Source organism: Sminthopsis crassicaudata, chromosome 4, assembly GCF_048593235.1.
Source record: "Sminthopsis crassicaudata isolate SCR6 chromosome 4, ASM4859323v1, whole genome shotgun sequence".
Taxonomy (NCBI): Eukaryota; Metazoa; Chordata; class Mammalia; order Dasyuromorphia; family Dasyuridae; genus Sminthopsis; species Sminthopsis crassicaudata.
In genome coordinates, this window is record NC_133620.1 from 4,008,493 (window position 1) to 4,026,292 (window position 17,800).

The following is a 17,800-nucleotide window of genomic DNA, read 5'->3' on the forward strand; positions in this document are numbered from 1 at the left end:
ATACATAACAGAACTTATATAGTGATATCTTAATAATATTGTAAACACTAAAGAAATAGAAGAAATATGTTTAAAAGTCCCCAAAGTAAAAGAAGACGAAATAAAGTTATTGGATAATCCTATCTCAAAAAATAAAATAAAACTAGCTGTAAGGAAGCTACCAAAGTTTTGAAAGGGCAGGGTGTGGAGGTGGGGGGAGATGGGAGGCTCCTGATTCTGATAGATTTTATCAGAAAATTCTATCAAACCTTCAAGAAAAATTAGTATAAATACTATGTAACAGAGATATTAGGTTTAAAAGCTTTTCTTTTTTAGTTGCCAGTTTCCCTTTAATTATGTCCTGTCTGCAAAAGCTTTTCAATTTCACTAAATTTAATTATCCATTTTATACTTTATGCCAAAGCTGTGAAATGTACCTGAATTTGTTCTCTTCTAAGTTATTATTTTGTTATTTAAATTATTTCATGTAAATTAATTTCAAAAGGGCAAGTAAGTGGTGCAGTATATACAGTCCCAAGTCTACAGTTAGGATTTGAGTTCAAATCCAGCCTCAGGCCTTTACTAGCTGTGTGACCCTGGCCCATGTCACTTCACCCCATTTGCCTCAGTTTCCTCATTTGTAAAATGAGCTGCAGAAAGAAATGACAAATCAGTATCATGGTCAAGAAAACTCCAAATAGGGTCATAAAGAATTGAACATGACTCAAACAACTCAATAACAAGAAGAATCTACTTGAAGTTTGGCATTCAAAACTGGTCTAAATCTAATTTCTGCCAAACTGTTCTCCAGTTTCCCATTCTTGACACATGAGGACTTCTTAGTAATTCATATTCTTTGGTTGATCAATCTCTTAGTTAATGAATTCATTTGCTATTTATTCCAGCTAGATGTTGTTTTTCTAAACAGGACTAAGTAGTTTTAATAATTTACACAACAGTGTTGGATATCTAGAAGTGATATATTTCCTTCATTCCTTTGGATTCACTGCTGCTTTGTTTTCCCTTGATGAGGGCATAAAAGCTTTAGTCCACTAGACATTCAATAAAAGGTTATTCACACATGCACTTATTTTCCCTTGACATTCTAGACTTATGATACTCCAAATGAATCTTAGTATTATTTTTTTTAGGTTTCTAATGTGCTTACCACTTTGATAGGTCAATTGAAATACTTAAAGAAAAAATTAATTCTGTATATATCATTTCCTCTCCCCTCCCCCCCCCCACCAAGGCTGGAGTTAAGTGACTTGCCCAGGGTCACATAGCTAGGAAGTGTTAAGTGTCTGAGACCAGATTTGAACTCAGGTCCTCCTGAATTCAGGGCTGATGCTTGTTTATATCATTATTATTGCATGTATGTAGTAATGAGTATCGGTAATGACTATCTTTCCAATTACTTAAGTTTTCTTTATTTCTTAAAATAGCCCTTTGCAATTATATTTTTATAAAATCTTTGAGAATCTCGGTAGATTGCCTCCCAAATATTTCATAAATTTGGAAGTGATTTAAATGGGATCTCCCTATTTCTTCCTAACAAGTTGTTATAACTACATAGAAATTTTGTTTTCAAAGTGTTTTGTATACTACTACTGATGCTATTGTATCAATTATCTCTGTACTGATTCTTTGGGGTTTTCTAGTTAAACCATCAAGTTGTCAACAAGTTGGAAAAAGTGTGTCTTCTTTTTGTCAGTATCCAATTGTATCTTTTTTTTTTTTTTTCCTTTTGTCTTGTGGTTATCTCTAGCATGTCTAGAATTATGCTGAATAACAAAGAGGGGAGAGAGATTGAGAAAGCTTTACTAAGTTTCCCCCCCCCACAGAAAATATATGAATATGTGTATCTATATACATATATATAGATATGTATATGTATATATACATACATATGCATATATATTTACATACACACATATAGCTTTTATGTCTATTTTGTAGCTTCATTTTTACCATTACTTTTTAGTTGTATTTTGTCATAGGATTTTTATACATTAATAAAATTGGTTTTGGTGTGTTAACAATATATAATGCTTATTTATGTAAGTTATCTCTGTGCATCTTGTCTTCAAGGCTGGTTACTTTGGCTTATATAAATTCATTTTTTCTTTAAACAATGGTGACATTTATTTTTCTTTCACCAATTTTTTCCCCCTCCATTTCAGTACTTTTGTGTTCCCAGTCTATTATTTTCCCCCTTGGAGTCTTTATTTTCTGGGCAGAAATTCATCATCTATTCAATTTTTCATATTTTGTAGTGTGTGTGTGTTGGTGTGTATGCATATGTGTGCATGTTTGTGAATTTTAAATTGAGCTTATTTCTGAGAGTCATTTATTCCTTTTAATGGTTTATTTTTTTTTTTGGATTTATTCTGTATTTTCCTGCCATTGTTCTTTGATTTCTGGAAAATCCAGAAATTTTTTTTTTCTCTCATTGAGCAATTGTGTTTCATTTTAATTTTCCAAGTAATGAATACTTAATCATTCTATTTTGGACTTTGATATTTCATTTTCTCTGCTTTTTATGATGCTTTCTGGTCATTTACCTACAGGGGACCTAGCTTTCTGTTGGTTTTGTTTCCTAAGCTTTTTGTCTCACGTAATCTCTAGTATGTATATCATATGTATATCAAGGATCTTTCTTTGGGATTCTCTTGCCCAGATTTCTCCAAGTTTTTGTCCTCAGGAAGATTCCCAGTGCACAGCTGGTCCTGTCCCATCTCCTCCAGGTACTGGCAGTCTCCTTCCTTCTGGGCAGCAGGCGGCTCCTGTCTGTTACCAGGCTGGTCCACTCTCTCCTCCTCATAGTTCTATTATGCTTTTCCTCACCTGTGATAGGACAACCATGCTAGTCCAGGCTCTCACCTCCCACCCACAGAATTTCAATGGCTTCTTCACTGGTGTCCCTGCATCCAGTTTCTTCCCCATAATCCATCCTCTCCATAGCGGCAGAAATGGTCTTCCTTCATCAGCACAGTCTGTCATTGCCCTGCTGTCATTGCTTAGGCTAAAACACCAACTTTGGCTTGGAAGGCTCTTGTCTATCATTCTGGCCTGATGAGACATTATTCTCCTTCCTGCCCTCCATATTCCAATGCAACAGCCTTATCTGCCTTTTTCACAGAGAATGTTCTCCTTTCTCACTCCTACCATCAGAAACCTTAGGCAGTCAAGCCATTTCCCAAGGTTCACCTCTCTCAAGAGGTCTTGCCCAATTCCCCTATTGCTAATTAATGACCCTCCCATCACTCTGTTTTTATTTTTTAAAATATTGTCTTTACTTATAGGAATAAGGACCTTACAGATAGAACTTCTGGCTTTGTTTCCCCTAGAGTCATGAAGAGCCAAGCTCAAATTCAGCTTCAGGGACTCATGAGCTGGATGAGCCACTTTATCTTGGTCTACATCTGTTCCGACAATAAAACATAATAAGCATTGTTAATTGTTTGCGAACCTTCAAGTGCTCTGTGAATGCCAGTTACTATCACATTTGCCATTCGGTCATGTACGCTTCTCCATGACCCTGCAAACCAAGCCACATTAATATTGTCCATGGGTTTTTCTTGGAAAAAATTCTTGAGTAGAATGGGGAGGGCGATTGCCATTTCCTTATCCAGTGGATTACACAAGACCAGCTTAAGTCACACAGAATAAGTATTTGAGGTTGAGTTTGAATTCACATCTTCCTGATGCTGGGTCCAGTGTTCTATCTACTGAGCTATCCAGCTGTCCTTTTATCATAAAAGATGCTTAACAAAAGGCAGCAGGAACACTCACGAGATTGTTCAAGTTACAGAGAGTGACGATGATCCATCCTTATACCTCTGCCTTGAAATTTCTGCAACAAGCACCGCTGCTTCTGAATATGATCACAAACAGCCGAATTGGGGCACCTCCATTCTGAATAAATGATGGTATTTTACTTGGAGAAACTACATGTGGATGCATAAATGATCAAGTTCAAAACAGAATGAGATGCTCAAAAGGAGGATTGGGTGGATGTCCAGTCGCTTTTTAAGGAGGGCATGGTGGCTCCTGCTACAGCTTCAGAGGGACGTAGTTATTAAGGAATCTGTATCTTGTCAGTAATCTTTCCTTAATTTGTATCAAGGCGATTATTTAAATTATTTATTTTTTAAACAATTTTTACGACGTATTACATCTTTATGTGAAAACCGGGCCTTTGTGGCAGATAGCACAGTTATAAGATGTCCTCTTCACTCCCAATTTTTCTGGTTTAAGTGACTCTCATGCTGCTAAAGAATTTATGACATGGAAATGAAGGAATCCTAAGAATTAAGGAAGAGTACAAATCCTTGATCCTGCATGTTGAATTCAATTTGCTTTCTAGGGGGAAAAGATGAAACATTTGTTGAAGACATTTTTTTGATGGCAGTAGTAGCAAGAAAACATGGCAGGCATTCCTTGAGCCTCTTCGACAGTTGGAATGCTAACAAACTACCATCTAAAAATACAAATTTATTCATATAAATATTATACTTCAAGGTTTATGTGCATTTGATTCAATTTACAAGTCAGACTTGTGGACTCTGACATCTAGAATTCCAAAATTTGCATTAGTCCCTGACACTCCATACAAGCTCCATCTCCTTTCCTCCCGCCTCCACCCAAAAAGCCCAATAGTAACAGCGGGAATTGCGGGGGGAAAAAGAGGAGATCTCACAGACATTTAGTTCTAAAAGACACGTGGCATGGAGAAATAGAGTTGACGCACATGCGAGATAATTTGTATTTCGCAATATTGGCAAGGCAAGTGAAAAACATTTATTAAATGTTTCCTTAAGCACACAGCGTGGTTCTCTTTGCTAGCGAACATAACATATTTGGGACATATTTGAGGAATCCCCAATCCTATTAAACATGACAACCTAACACAGAAAACACACACACAGCTGACTGCAACAAAAAAATAAAATCTCGGAGGAGTCCGAGGCATATACACCATCTAATTACACGCAATAATCTCCGAACAAGATCTGCCCTGTAATGGGCGCTCGATACATGTTTATTGATTGACCGAGAGAGGATTTGGGGCAAGACCAGAGATTTCATCGGCGGAGTCCGAGGCTCCCTCGTGACATCGGAGATCTGCCACCTTTTTAGTCCTAGAGACAGGAGGCACTGTTAGTATGGAGGGGAGCAGCTCTCGAACCCAGGACCCCCTGGATCTGAACTTGGGCAGTCAACAAACAGATGCTCCGATTTGACACAAATGTCCCATAGGGAGATCAGGGGGAAGGTTTCTGGAAGGATGAAATGATTCTTTGAGTTTCTTAGACAAATGAAATAGAAAATGATAAAATTTTAAAGTTAATATAAATAACCCCTAAATGATTTGACATAGGCTGACCACTTTTGGACACATGATCTTTACAGAGTCACTAAATTAAATTATCCTCGATGTGGAGAACACGATTAAAGCCAGACCCGTGAATACTGACTTCCCTCTAGTCCGCGTTTAAATGGTTCATAACCACAGGAAAGGAATTTATCTTTGATGGTCACTAGGATTCATTTTTCATTGTTTTCTATCTTTAAAAAAAAAATTAGTCTGTAAATTAGTAAAGTTTTATTGAAATATTTGCGTTCTGAGAGCTGGGTAAAAGGTGCCATTATTTCTGTTTGACTTTTCATTCGGAACTTGTGATCTGTAAACTCACAAAGCCGCGTCTGCCACACAACAAGCCCGCCAGAGAAAGGGCAGGGAAAGAATCAAAGACACCCCCGGAAGCCAAAAGCTGGCAAAGGGGCCCCGGGAAAACCTCCCGGGGGAATCTCTCCGTCCCGCCATCCCTGGGTCCTGGGCCTCTCCCCAAATGGGGCTTCCCCAGCGCCCTCTGGCCACTAACTTTCCCTCCTGCTTTCCTTGGAGACACTTGGGGCCCTTCTCGTGCCAGGCCCCGCCCAGCCCAATCATGCTCCCCCAAGGACTAAAAGCCAAGCCCCATCACCCCCTCTCGTCCCCCCCCCCAAGGACTAAGAGCCAAACCCCTTTCCCCCCTCGTCCCCCCCAAGGACTAAGAGCCAAGCCCCTTCCCCCCCCCCATTTCACCACTTCAGAACTAGGAAAGGCCTCGGGGAATCCTGCCAGAGCCTGCGGCCCCCCCAAGGAGTGGCCCCCCCAACAAGCCCTTTCCGTCTGGAGGGCCCGGGTTCATCACTGCGGTCCTAGAGCCCCCTGGAGGTCACCTCCACCTCTAAGCCCTAGGGCCCCCCAGGAAATCAGGCCCAAATCCAAGCCCCGGCCGAGTCCACCTGGGGCAGGGACGCGCAGGAACGCGCCCCTCCCCCTGTCGTTTTCCTCGAGTCTGTCACTGTCCTTTCCCCCTGTCACACACTTCTCAGTGACTCCATCGAGGCTGGTCTTTCGGAGATTCTCCGTTTTGTCTCCGTCCGCATACACGGCCGAGAGCCGGCGGGTCATCCCCGGAGGGGGCAGGTCTGGACCCGGGGGCCAAGGGCCGCCCCGCTCCCCCTCCCTCCCGCCAAACAAGGTCAATACGGGGCCTCGAGACTCACTACAGCCCAGAGCTTCCCCTCCCCAGGGGCGGCTTTGATTTCTCTCAGGTGGGAGCGGGACGAGCCCCTCCCCCCCCGGGGCAGCCCCCTCATCCCCACTGCCCGCTCCGAAACTGGCCAAAGTTATCTCCTGAAGCACAGGTCTGACCACGTCACTCTCCTGCTCCAGCATCTCCAGCAGCTCCCTACTGCCTTCAAACAAAACACGGAGCGAGTCCCGCCCTCCTTCCTCTGCGGGTTACCTGCCCGGCCTCCCGGGGTGCCCTCGGGTCCAGCTGACCTGGCCGGGGCACTTTTCCCGGCACTTTCTCCTCCCTCCCGGTCCCCACAGAAAACATCACTTCGAGGCCTCCGGCTCCGGGTGTTCTCCCTCCTCCTGTCCCCCGGACCGGGCTTTGGGCCCCCTGGCCTTTTGGGCCTGATCACCTGCGTGAAGTGCTCAGAGAACTACTCAGTCCTGGGAGCACCGGGTGTCCCAGCAGCCCCTGCGCGCCTGACCTCCTGTCCCTCTCCGCATCTGTCTGTCTCTGTCCTTGTCTCTCTCCTCCCCTTCTCTCTTTTCCCTCTCTCTGTCTCTGCATCTTTCTGTCTCTGTCCTTGTCTCTCTCCTCCCCTTCTCTCTTTTCCCTCTCTCTGTCTCTGCATCTTTCTGTCTCTGTCCTTGTCTCTCTCCTCCCCTTCTCTCTTTTCCCTCTCTCTCTGTCTCTGCATCTTTCTGTCTCTGTCCTTGTCTCTCTCCTCCCCTTCTCTCTTTTCCCTCTCTCTGTCTCTGCATCTTTCTGTCTCTGTCCTTGTCTCTCTCCTCCCCTTCTCTCTTTTCCCTCTCTCTCTGTCTCTGCATCTTTCTGTCTCTGTCCTTGTCTCTCTCCTCCCCTTCTCTCTTTTCCCTCTCTCTGTCTCTGCATCTTTCTGTCTCTGTCCTTGTCTCTCTCCTCCCCTTCTCTCTTTTCCCTCTCTCTCTGTCTCTGCATCTTTCTGTCTCTGTCCTTGTCTCTCTCCTCCCCTTCTCTCTTTTCCCTCTCTCTGTCTCTGCATCTTTCTGTCTCTGTCCTTGTCTCTCTCCTCCCCTTCTCTCTTTTCCCTCTCTCTCTGTCTCTGCATCTTTCTGTCTCTGTCCTTGTCTCTCTCCCCTCCCCTGGGTTTCTCCAGGGTGGGGGGAACTTATCCTCCTGGAGGCTGAGCCCTGCCACCTTCCATCTCCTGCCCCTCCTCCATTTCCCAGGAACCTCTTCTTGTCTGACTATCCTTTCTTCCCTTCCAGAAGGAAATGGAGGATTTGCAAACAGAAGAACCTGCATTTTAAACTCATTTAATTTCAATAAAATTACTGCGTGAGGGAAGGCCGAGGGGGACAAGGTCAGATGGCCAGACCTCCCCCGCCTCTGCATCCGTGCTCCCCAGAGCCTCAAATAAACACCGAAGAGGAACGAAGAGGCCCATGGCCGGAGCCCCTGGACAGAGACGAGGACAAGGAGGGGGTTTTGAACGTGGCCAGTGGCCACAGTGGTGCTGTTGGGGTACGCCCGGTTCAGAACCGTCAGCACTGAGGCTCAGCTCCACCGTCTCACAGAAAAGGCCTCTCCGGATCCTCCCAACGCCCTGTGGGGGTCCTGGGGATCAGCCTCCTTTTGCACAAGGCGCTGGCAAAAGGACCCATGGCAGGGGAGGGCACCGGCACTTACAAGGGACATGGCTACCTAAGGCTTTTCAAAGATGACCTCATTTCCTGTTTACAGTCACGTGGGGAAGCAGGGGCTGGGATTATCCCCATTTTACACAAGTGGCTACTGAGGCGGACAGAGGTCAGGGGATATCACCCAGATAGGAAGGCCCTGAGGCTGCGTTTGCCCTGCTCTTCCTGACTCTGGCCCCACACAGCCTCGAGGCCCGGATGAGGACATGCCAGACAACCTGAGCCTCAGTGTCCCCATCTGTACAATGGTAACTGTATCCAACATGTGTAAACAGCGAGTATACCTTTATTAAGCACCTACTGCACGCCCGGCGCGCTGGCACAAGGAGTCGAAAGCGCTTCGAGAACCAGTTGACAGGCGGATTGTTCCGAAGCCCTCCAACCTCTGGGGAGGAAATTTACTTAGGGGGCTCTTGGTGGCCTAAGGCTCACAAAGGGTCACCCCAAAGCCCACTCACCGGGCTGGTAGGGGCAGCGGGGCTGCAAGGTCGCAGAGGGAAAAAGCGGCTGGGAAGTCTGCAACTCAACCGCCAGGCTGGTCAGCGTCCTGGTTGCTATGGACGCGTTACCTAGTTTCTGCGCACGCGCCTTGGACTCCTTCCACCCAGCCTGAGGCAAAGGGGAGGGGCTTCGCAAGAGGCGCATCGCGCGAGCAGGGGCGGAACGTGCGTGACTGGGGCAATAAAAAACTGCGCATGCGTTTTGACCTTCCCAGAACCTCTCTCCCCCCCATCCCCATAAATGTGATGGTCATGGCAGCTGCGGAGGCCGGTCCCGACATGGCGCTGTACGAGGCCACCCAGCGCAAGCTGCGGAAATTCGAGAGGCTCAGAGGTACGGGAATGGAGAAGGGAGAGCGGGACGGCAGGCCCAGCGGCCACATGCAAGGGATCTTGGCTTTCAGAAGGGACTTCCGGGTTACGAGGAGGCGGAGCTCAGTTCTGATGTGAGCAGACTTCCGTTATCCGGCCCCTCTCCCTGAGGGGCGGGGCCAGGGCGGCGACTTTCTGGGCCATGCTCTTTCAGGCCCCACCCCAATCCAACTTGACTCTTTCACCCAACCCTTATTAAGCCCTTGCTGTGTGCAGATTGCTGATTGAGTCCTCTCAGGGCGTTCTGGCCTCTTATTGAACAGAGGAAGGTCCCCAGGCAGGATGGGTGCCTGCCAGATTTCAAGGGCCCTTAGAGGGGAGGGCTGCACCGCTTTCTGGCATTCATGGAGCGCCTGCTGTATGCGGTACCCTGAGCGCATGAGGAGAGAGGTTGCTTTAGGAGTCATTTAGCCAGACAACGATCACAGATGTTTATACTGCACCTACTGTATGCCAGCCCTTTATTAAGGTGATCTCACTGGATCCCCACAACCCGGGGAGCCCGGACTTTTAAGATGCCCATTTTACTGATGAGAAAACTGAGGCAGCCAATGATGAAGTGATCTGTACAGGGCCCAACTGCTACTAAGTGTCTTGAGGTCAATTTGGAACTCAGTTCTTCCTGATTGCAGAGCCAGGGCTCTAAGCCCCGTGCCCACCCAGCTGCCCGAAGGCAGTGAGCACTGGGGACGCAAAGGAAGGTGGGGGGCACCAGGGTCTTGGGGATCTGATGGTTCCATGGGAAGGTGCCCACGGACACCTCGGAGAAGGGAGGAGGAGAGACCCGCTCAGCTCACAAGCTCCGGGAAAGGGCCTGGGAAGGGCTGGCTGACTGCCCTAACCCCGCACCCAGGGATCCGCCTCTGCCCCCAGCGGGGGGTGGTCCCTGGCTCTCCCAGAGGCCTAGAGGACATCACTGCCCAGTTAGAGCCGGTAGATTGCCGCTGATCTGGAGCCTGAGTGCACCTCTATGGGCTGGGCTTCTCTAACAGCGCCATCTGGTGGCTGGGCGGGTTCGGTTCTGTTTAATTCCTCAGCCCCGCCCTTCTCTGAGGAGGGCTCACCATGCTGGCGGGTAACAGGAGAGAGGCTCCCCTAGGGCATCACCTCGGTGGGACACAGAGAAGCACCGGAAATGTGCACAGGGACTAACAGCGCCATCTGGTGGCTGGGCGGGTTGGGTTCTGTTTGGTCCTCAGCCCCGCCCTTCTCTGAGGAGAACTCTCCAGGGTGGCGAGTTCTGGGCCAGGGGCTTCCTTGCCCCCCACCGACTCCGGAGTTCCTAAGATGTCACGAGGTGCCCGGTATGGCTTTTCCTGCCCTTGGGGGCGCTCCCCACGTGGGAGGTCTCCATCTCTCTGGGCAGCGCCCCCTGGCCTCTGGCGCACTTGGCAGGAGTCCGGGGCGCGAGGATTGATGTAGGACCGGGTTATCCGGGCGCGCCCAGGAGGGACGGAGCGGGCGTGGGCTCAGCCCTTCAGGCCCAGCCAGCCCGGGTCCTCCGTGAGCCCCCAGGACCCTGTGTCTGCCCCGAGAGAAGCGGCCTCCTCTCAGTGACGGAGGGCCGTCCCTTCCCCTCACATATTCCACATTTAGTCTCTGATGCCAGGCTTCGGTTCAGGGAAGAGCCGGGCTCCGTGGCGGCGGAGGCTTCTCCCCGCATAGTGTCTGGTCAGGGCGGCCCGGGACAGGGCCAGGAGGGACTCGGGACTGGCTCCCTCCCGAGCCTCGGGCCTTAAAGGGCGGGAGTGTGCCTGGGGGCCGCCCCCACAGGGGATCTCCCGCGGTGGGGGGCGGGGCGCTTCTCTGGCTCCCTGGCAGCGTGCTCACCGTGTCCTCTTCTCCGAGCAGGCCGAGTGGCGGACCGCGGAGAGTTCTGGGACGCCGTGGTGATCACCGCGGCCGACGAGCAGCAGGAGCGCGCCTACGAGCAGCAGCTCTCCCGGAAGCTCCGGCGGAAGGAGCTCCCCCTCGGCGTCCGCTACCACGTGTTTGCCGACCCCGCCGGGGCCAAAATCGGTGGGTTCCCCAGCGGCCCCTCGGCCGGAGCTTCAGTTTGTGCGTCGGGAGGGGCTCCCAGAGGTGGCGCTCCCGCCCACTGCCCAGAGCTCCCCAGCCTGCAGGGCTCCCCCCGCGACTGGCGGCTGCCCCCCGGACCGTAAAGGGGGCTTCAGCCGTGAAAGGCAGAGAAAACCGCCTAGGAGAGAATGGAGTGTAGTCAGCGAGGATCCCGGGAGTTCTCGGCGCGGCACCTGGCCGAGGCTCAGGAAATGCCCAACTCTGGCCCGCCCGGGAACCGTTTTTAAAGGATGGCTTTCTAGTTTTCAAAGTCCGCGCAAAGCGCAGTTTCAGCTTCCCCCTCACCAGCTCGGGCCGCGTTTTTCCTCCCCCCTCCTCTCCCCTAGACAGGGAGTGACGTAGCGCGGGTTAAACACGTGCGGTTCTTCTAAAGATACCCCGCCCTTGTCAGGCCGCGCCAAGAAGAGGACAAGCGAGCAAACCCCAAACAGGGGGAACAGTAGTTGTGACCCGTCAGTGCCCAGAATCCCCCGCTCGGGGCGGCTCTCTCCGCCCGGGGAAAGCGCGGCGTCACGCGGACATACGCACACTTCGCACGTACACGCGCTTTGACGCGGACCATCCCCTCTCCCGGGGCACTGGGCTGCTGGGCTGAGCCGCATTCTGCGGCCCCTCGTGGGCCTTAGACTCGGAGGCGGGGGAGCCGGAGGATGACGGGGGGAGGGCGCTGGCCATGACGCGTCTGCAGCCGCTGCCTCGGGCACTTGTGGAGGACGGGCCCTCCCAGAGGCCGCGCGGCTGCTCCTGCCTCCCCGCATCAGTGCCGGGAGGGTCCCCGTGTGCCCAGCAGCGGGCTCGGGGCTGCCCCACTGCTAAATCAAATGAGCGCGGGACTCCCCCCAGGGGCTGACCCTGTGCCCACCTGCCTGCAGGCATTTTCCCAGTAACTTAGGGATTTTTTTTAAGATTGAAGCTCTTCCAAACTCCTTTGGGGAGGATTATCCAGACAAGGAATGGAATCCGAAAATTGTTTTGGGTTTTCAACGTGCCTTTTCTTGTGGAATCCGTAAGGTAGAAGGTCGTGATGTAGTGGGAGGAGGGAAGGCCTCCGTTGCTGGAGAACGGGGCTCAGGCTCCAAGTCACCTCCCTCCCTGGGCAGGCAGCTGCCCCAAATGGTGATTTTGTGAGAAAAAAGCCCCCTGGCAGCCCCCCCCCTCATGCCAGGTGTGGGCTTGTACATGTCTGTGCTTAAGGCATAGGTGTGGGGGGGGGGTATAGATTTATACACGGAGGTGCTCACTCCCTCACATAGTCAGGAAGGGAGTCTGGCTGTCATCCTCTGGCCGAACCGCTCGGGCCGTTCTTGGCGAGATGCGGAGAGTTTGCCCTTTCCCCTCCAGCTCATTTTACAGGTGAGGACCCTGAGGGGACTCAGGAATGACAGTGGCGCCAGATTTGAACGGGGGAAGATGAGTATATCCATATGCTCCTCTCTCTCTCTCTTTTTTTTTTGACATCATCCTGTGTGATACTATTTTTAAATGAGTGATTTGGGTAAAGGCACCGAGCAGAGGATGTTTGTCAGATTCGTAAATGACGTAACTGAGAGGGAGCCAAGGGCTGCAGGACGGAATTGGGATCCAAAAATCCTGAAAGACCGAGACACCCAGTCCAATGAGTTGAAAAATAATAGAGATACATGTAAATTCTATTTTTTTAAATTTAAAAACTAATCCTGATTTGTAAAGTAGGAGGATCTCTGTCTTTTCTATCCCGGTGCTTGGCCCATAGGAGGCATAATCATTTCTTTATCCTTTTTTTTAAGGAAATGGAGGCTCGACACTTTGTGCCCTTCAGTGTTTGGAAGAACTATACGGTGATAGATGGAACTCTTTTACCATCCTATTAATTCACTCTGGTAAAGTCATACTTCACTAATTTATACGTTTCTTTTGAGCCTTTCACCTTTGATACCGCAGGAACTGTGTCCTCCCTCTTGGGAAAACTTAGCATTCTTGCGCATCTTTGAAGTTGTTCCTCTTTGAAAACAAACATTTCACATGTGTCTTGCTTTGATACTTTCTCATGTCAGAGGCAGCATAATGTGGTTTTCGCTGCTAGAATATTCTTTAGATTGTGCCTCACGTACTTGGTCATCAACTTTTCATCAGAGGCGCCTTTGATCTGGTGATTGAAAATTACTTTCTTAAGGCTGAGCTCATGAAAACACCCCCATCTGTTGGGGATGGTCCTCGGGGGCCTTGGCTGGGAAGTCGGCGTCCCCGCCTGCCGGCATTCCGGAGCTCGCGCAGTGATCACAGCGAGGGCTCCAGCCCACGAAGGAAGCCGGGGGCAATTCTTGTGGAGGATCGGGCTCGGGCTCGGTTACCGAGAGAACCCCCGGCCGCCCCAAGCGGCTGCTTTCCTCCACAGCCGTTCTGCTTGGCTTTGGTCCGAGCGGGCCTCCCCATCGCTGCTCCCTTACTCAGGCCCATTTCTCATTAACTGCCCTCCCAACTGCCGCTCCATTGCCACCTTGATGGCCGAGGTCCACTGACAACTCCCTTGTGCTCCCCAGGGGTTCAGTGCCGGGCTCTTTGTCTCCCCTCCACAAGTCCCTGCCCACTCAGTTCCTCAAACTGCCCACGGGACTACACCTTCTACCTCAGCCCTTGACGGTGTCACCCCCAAAATGTTCAAAACCCCCTTAGCCGATCCTCTGGGGCCTCCTGCCTTCCTTTGCCAAGCTCTATTCTCAAGAATCCTTTTTCAGTCTTCAAATCGTCATAATAGACTTGAAGGACACAAACATTTTTGAACACAAACTATCATTTTTCTCTTTCCTTGACTACTCATGTCTGCCCCAAATGCACCTGAATCGGGGCAGCTAGGGGGCGCAGTGGAGAGGGCACCAGCCCTGAAGTCAGGAGGACCCGAGTTCAAATTTGATCTCAGACACTGAACACTTCCTGGCTGTGGGACCCTGGGCAAGTCACTTAACCCCAGCCTCAGGGAAAAAAAAAAAAAAGATAAAACATGGCCAAATGCACCTGAATTAGTAAGATTTGATTCCCTTTAGGATTTATAAGAATTTTTAAAACTCTTCCCCTTCTAAAGTTTGTAGCTAATTGAGAACCTTATCAGACACTCAGAGCATCTACTTAAAATGTAGATAGAAGATTTTCCCAGTTTTCAGCCCTTCTCTTTTCTCAGACACAAATTCATTCAGTGGATATTTTTAGGGCCCTTGTTGGGTGGAAGGTCCTTGTGTTAGACATGGGTGACCAAACAGCCCAGGCCTGGGCCGAGTTAAAATTTCCTTCCGCCCATATTCTTTCGACTACATCATTTCAAGTAAATGGCAGAGAATGAGCGACTTCCAAGATCTCTTGGTTGGCTTTATTCTCTGGTAGAGGAAAGCTACGCTGCCATGGCCAGTGTGCTCAGACCCGCTTGAGCCAGGGCCTGGCCAGGCCCTCTTTCATTCATTTTCCCTCACCGAGTCTTTCCCTTTGGGGCCTGAATGCCTTTTTCAACCATCTCTCTGCTTTTTCCAGGTGGCTACAGTCAGCGGCTACCCAATGCAAGTGCCCTGGGTAAAATTTTCATGGCTCTGCCTCTTGGCTACCCAGTTTATCAAATGCTGGAGTTAAAACTGGCTATGTACATTGATTTCCCCTCCCACATGAGCCCGGGAATCCTGGTCACCTGCGCGGATGACATAGAACTCTACAGTGTTCCAGACGACACTCCCTTGAGGTTCGATAAGCCAGGCTTTACTGCTTTGGCGCATCCTTCGGACTTGGTGGTGGGGACGACGCACGGAGTGTTTGTGTTAAGACCCTCAGGGGGCTCAGAAGGCGGAGACCTGGAGTACAGGACTTGCCACCGCTTCCTGCACAAGCCCACCTTGGAAGAGATGCATCGGTCAGGTGCGGTAGGCACAAAGGGAACCTCTTCCCCAAAGAACTTGGCTGCAGGGGACCCCAGCGCTTCCAGTTCCTACTCAGACTTTGTCTATACGGATAGTTTATTCTACATGGACCATAATTCAGCCCGAAAATTACTGGCTTTTTACCAGCAACTGGGACCCCTGACGTGTGAAATCGATGCGTACGGAGACTTCCTGCAGGCCCTGGGGCCTGGCGCCTCGGTGGAGTACACGAGGAACACGGCCAACGTGACCAGAGAGGAGTCGCAGCTGGTGCGCGTGAGGGAGGAGATCTTCCGCCTGCTGCGAGGGACGCCCCTCCACGTGGTGACTCTCCACAAGTCCAAGTTCTATCACCTGGGCACCTCGCACGAGTATCTGCAGCACTTCTCCACGGAGAGCACGCTGAGATTCGAGCTCGGCTTACTGTCCACAGCTGGGAGTGTCTTTGCGGGGGGCTCGGGGCGCTCCCACGGGACCCCATGTGTCATTCAAAGCATAATAGAGCCGGGCTCCCGTGGGGGCTCCGGCGCAGTGGTGGAGTACTCCTGGCTGGGGCCCGACGTCGCCATTGGAGCCAACAGCATTGTCAGCGGCTGCCATGTCCCCGCCAGCACCGCCCTCCCCTCCAATTCCTTCCTGTGTGCCCTGAGCCTCAAGGTGAACGGACATTTGATGTATGCCACGATGGCCTACGGCGTGGAAGACGACTTGAAGCAGAAGGTCAGGGCCCTGCCCGACGTCCGCTCCCTTCGGTTCTCTGGACGGGGATTCTTGGATTGCTTAGATCTCTGGGGCTTGGAAGTCACAGCCGACCTGTTCTCCGGCAGCGACCTCGGCCTGTGGACCGCGCGCATCTTCCCCGTGTGCCCCACGCTGAAGGACTCGGTGATGGCCTCCCTCGGGCTGCTGGGGGCGGTGAGGAGCCGGTCGCCGTTCCATCTGAGCAGCTACCAGCTCCTATCCATCGAAGAGATGCTCCTCTACAAGGACGTGGAGGACATGGGGAGATGGAGGGAGCACATCTCTCAGGAAATCCGTTTACTGGAGGGGCAAGCCGACGGGCCAGAGTAGGATTATGGGACATTTACTCAGACTCATTTTCAACAACCTTGCTCTCAAGGTTGCAGAGCCCAAGAATCAGCTCTATTTTTTCTTTGTTTCACTGAAGTAGAAATAATGAAATTGCATTAGCAGTGTTATTGTAGCATAACATTAATAATGCAAAAATACAAATAAGCCATTCTTTTGATGAAGGAATTAATGAAATATTTCAAATCTCCAACTATAGAAAGAGACAGATTTTCTGAGAACATTCATTAGTCTTTGGGGAGCTTTTTGAATAAGAATTAATGACTATGAACATATTAACTCGTACATTCATGGAAACCATGTTAAAACAAAAACTTAATAGTCATTTCAGCAAAGGGTCTGGCAAATTATAAAAGAGCATTTTATCGAGGACTTTTCTTTTTAAAAGGATTGGGGATTTATGTACTATTATTTTGACTAAATATCATAAACAGTTTTTAATGTAATTTTCTTCAAGGCTTAAATGAGAGCTGGAAGAAATATGGCAATTTTAGAGTCTCTTCTACTGCTTACAAGGGATGTTGTACTTTTGGTTCCAATAAAAGCTCAAAATACTTCTTTTCAGATACTCCCACCCTGAAATGTAATTCCATTTAGATGAACTAATCAAAATATCATCTCTTTAGGCCCATTAGATTCTCAAGAACCCTCCTAATAACCCTTTATCCTCAGAAACAAAGCTGTAGCTAGAAAATTCAAATTAAATTAATGTTCAACAATCCAAAATTGTTTTAAAGTAAGAATTAACGTAGACTCTTGGTGGCTCAGCATTTAAAAGGAAAAGAAAATATATTTTTTTCTTTCCATTTCTCAGTTCAGTGTCTGTTTTACCCAAATGGAAAGAGAAGACATTTATGTGCTCATATGTATTAGAACATATGATTTTGTTCAATCTCAGGGAATTCTCTTTCTATGTACTTCTTGAAAGATGATGCCGAGGGATGATAGGTAATTGGAAGGCCCAGCTGATCGATTAACGTGAATCTATCCATTTGTTTCGTCTTTTCTTATGAAATCTTTATTCAACAAATCTTTATATCAATAAATTAAATTAAAAATATTAAATAAATCTTATTAAATTTCTTATTAAATCATATAACACATATTAAGTGAACCTTGGCTGGTCCACACTGGTAAAGGTGGTAATCTATGATAAAACTGCAGGTAGCAGGAAATACATGATTACCTGAATACTACACAGAAGAGAAATACACTTGGGGTTTGAACCCAGGTTACTTCCCTGTTCCTATTGAAATATGTAAATCTTTTGACTAAATTGTAAACAGATTGGTTGTGATTATTACTGTAAATAAACCAAAGTAATATACTAATATGTATAATTTTATGTCTGCATCATTGTTTGCTCAACCTGCAACAGCATGTACCTGGCTTTAAAAATGGCGCATATAACATTGCTTCTCCTTGGTAGAGAGGGGGAGAAAGAGGCCGGCCTTGTGGGCTTTGTGCCTTGCCCTTGCCTTCTGCCTCTAGTTTGTTTACCTTCTATTAAGCAGTAAGTAAATATCTCAAGAGCTCTGCTCCTTCCCTCCTTCCTTTCCTCTTTCTCTCCTTCCTTTTTTCTTCTCTCTCTCCCTTTATCTCCTTCCTCTCTTCCTCATTTTCTTTCCTCCCTCACTCCCTCCTTCCCTTCTCTT

The 17,800-nt window shown here is 48.9% G+C and overlaps 2 protein-coding genes across 4 annotated transcripts in view; one reads left to right on the top strand and one right to left on the bottom strand.

Moving 5' to 3' along the window:
• Positions 1-8,802, bottom strand: part of LRRIQ3 (leucine rich repeats and IQ motif containing 3) — a 202,109-nt gene extending 193,307 nt beyond the window's left edge. For 2 of the 3 annotated variants that reach the window (XR_012481822.1, XM_074265589.1), the window contains exon 1: positions 8,515-8,792. The gene's annotated coding sequence lies outside the window, so the exon portion shown is untranslated. Of the gene's footprint in view, positions 1-8,514 lie in introns of all 3 variants that reach the window. The other variant, XR_012481823.1, reaches the window with a different exon arrangement.
• Positions 8,803-8,858: 56 nt separating this feature from the next.
• Positions 8,859-17,476, top strand: FPGT (fucose-1-phosphate guanylyltransferase). Its single transcript, XM_074265590.1, has 4 exons — positions 8,859-9,064; positions 10,954-11,121; positions 12,948-13,040; positions 14,680-17,476. The coding sequence occupies exons 1-4, from the start codon at positions 8,926-8,928 to the stop codon at positions 16,125-16,127; spliced, it is 1,848 nt and encodes a 615-aa protein (XP_074121691.1). The 5' UTR covers positions 8,859-8,925; the 3' UTR covers positions 16,128-17,476.
• The last annotated feature ends 324 nt before the right edge of the window (positions 17,477-17,800 follow it).

What these genes read in the sequence shown, in the direction of transcription:
- FPGT (XM_074265590.1), top strand. Translation starts at nt 8,926, where the DNA reads ATGCGTTTTGACCTTCCCAGAACCTCTCTCCCCCCCATCCCCATAAAT. An exon ending in GAAATTCGAGAGGCTCAGAG is followed by an intron (nt 9,065 to 10,953) that starts GTACGGGAATGG and finishes TTCTCCGAGCAG; the next exon opens with GCCGAGTGGCGGACCGCGGA. An exon ending in CCCCGCCGGGGCCAAAATCG is followed by an intron (nt 11,122 to 12,947) that starts GTGGGTTCCCCA and finishes CTTTTTTTTAAG; the next exon opens with GAAATGGAGGCTCGACACTT.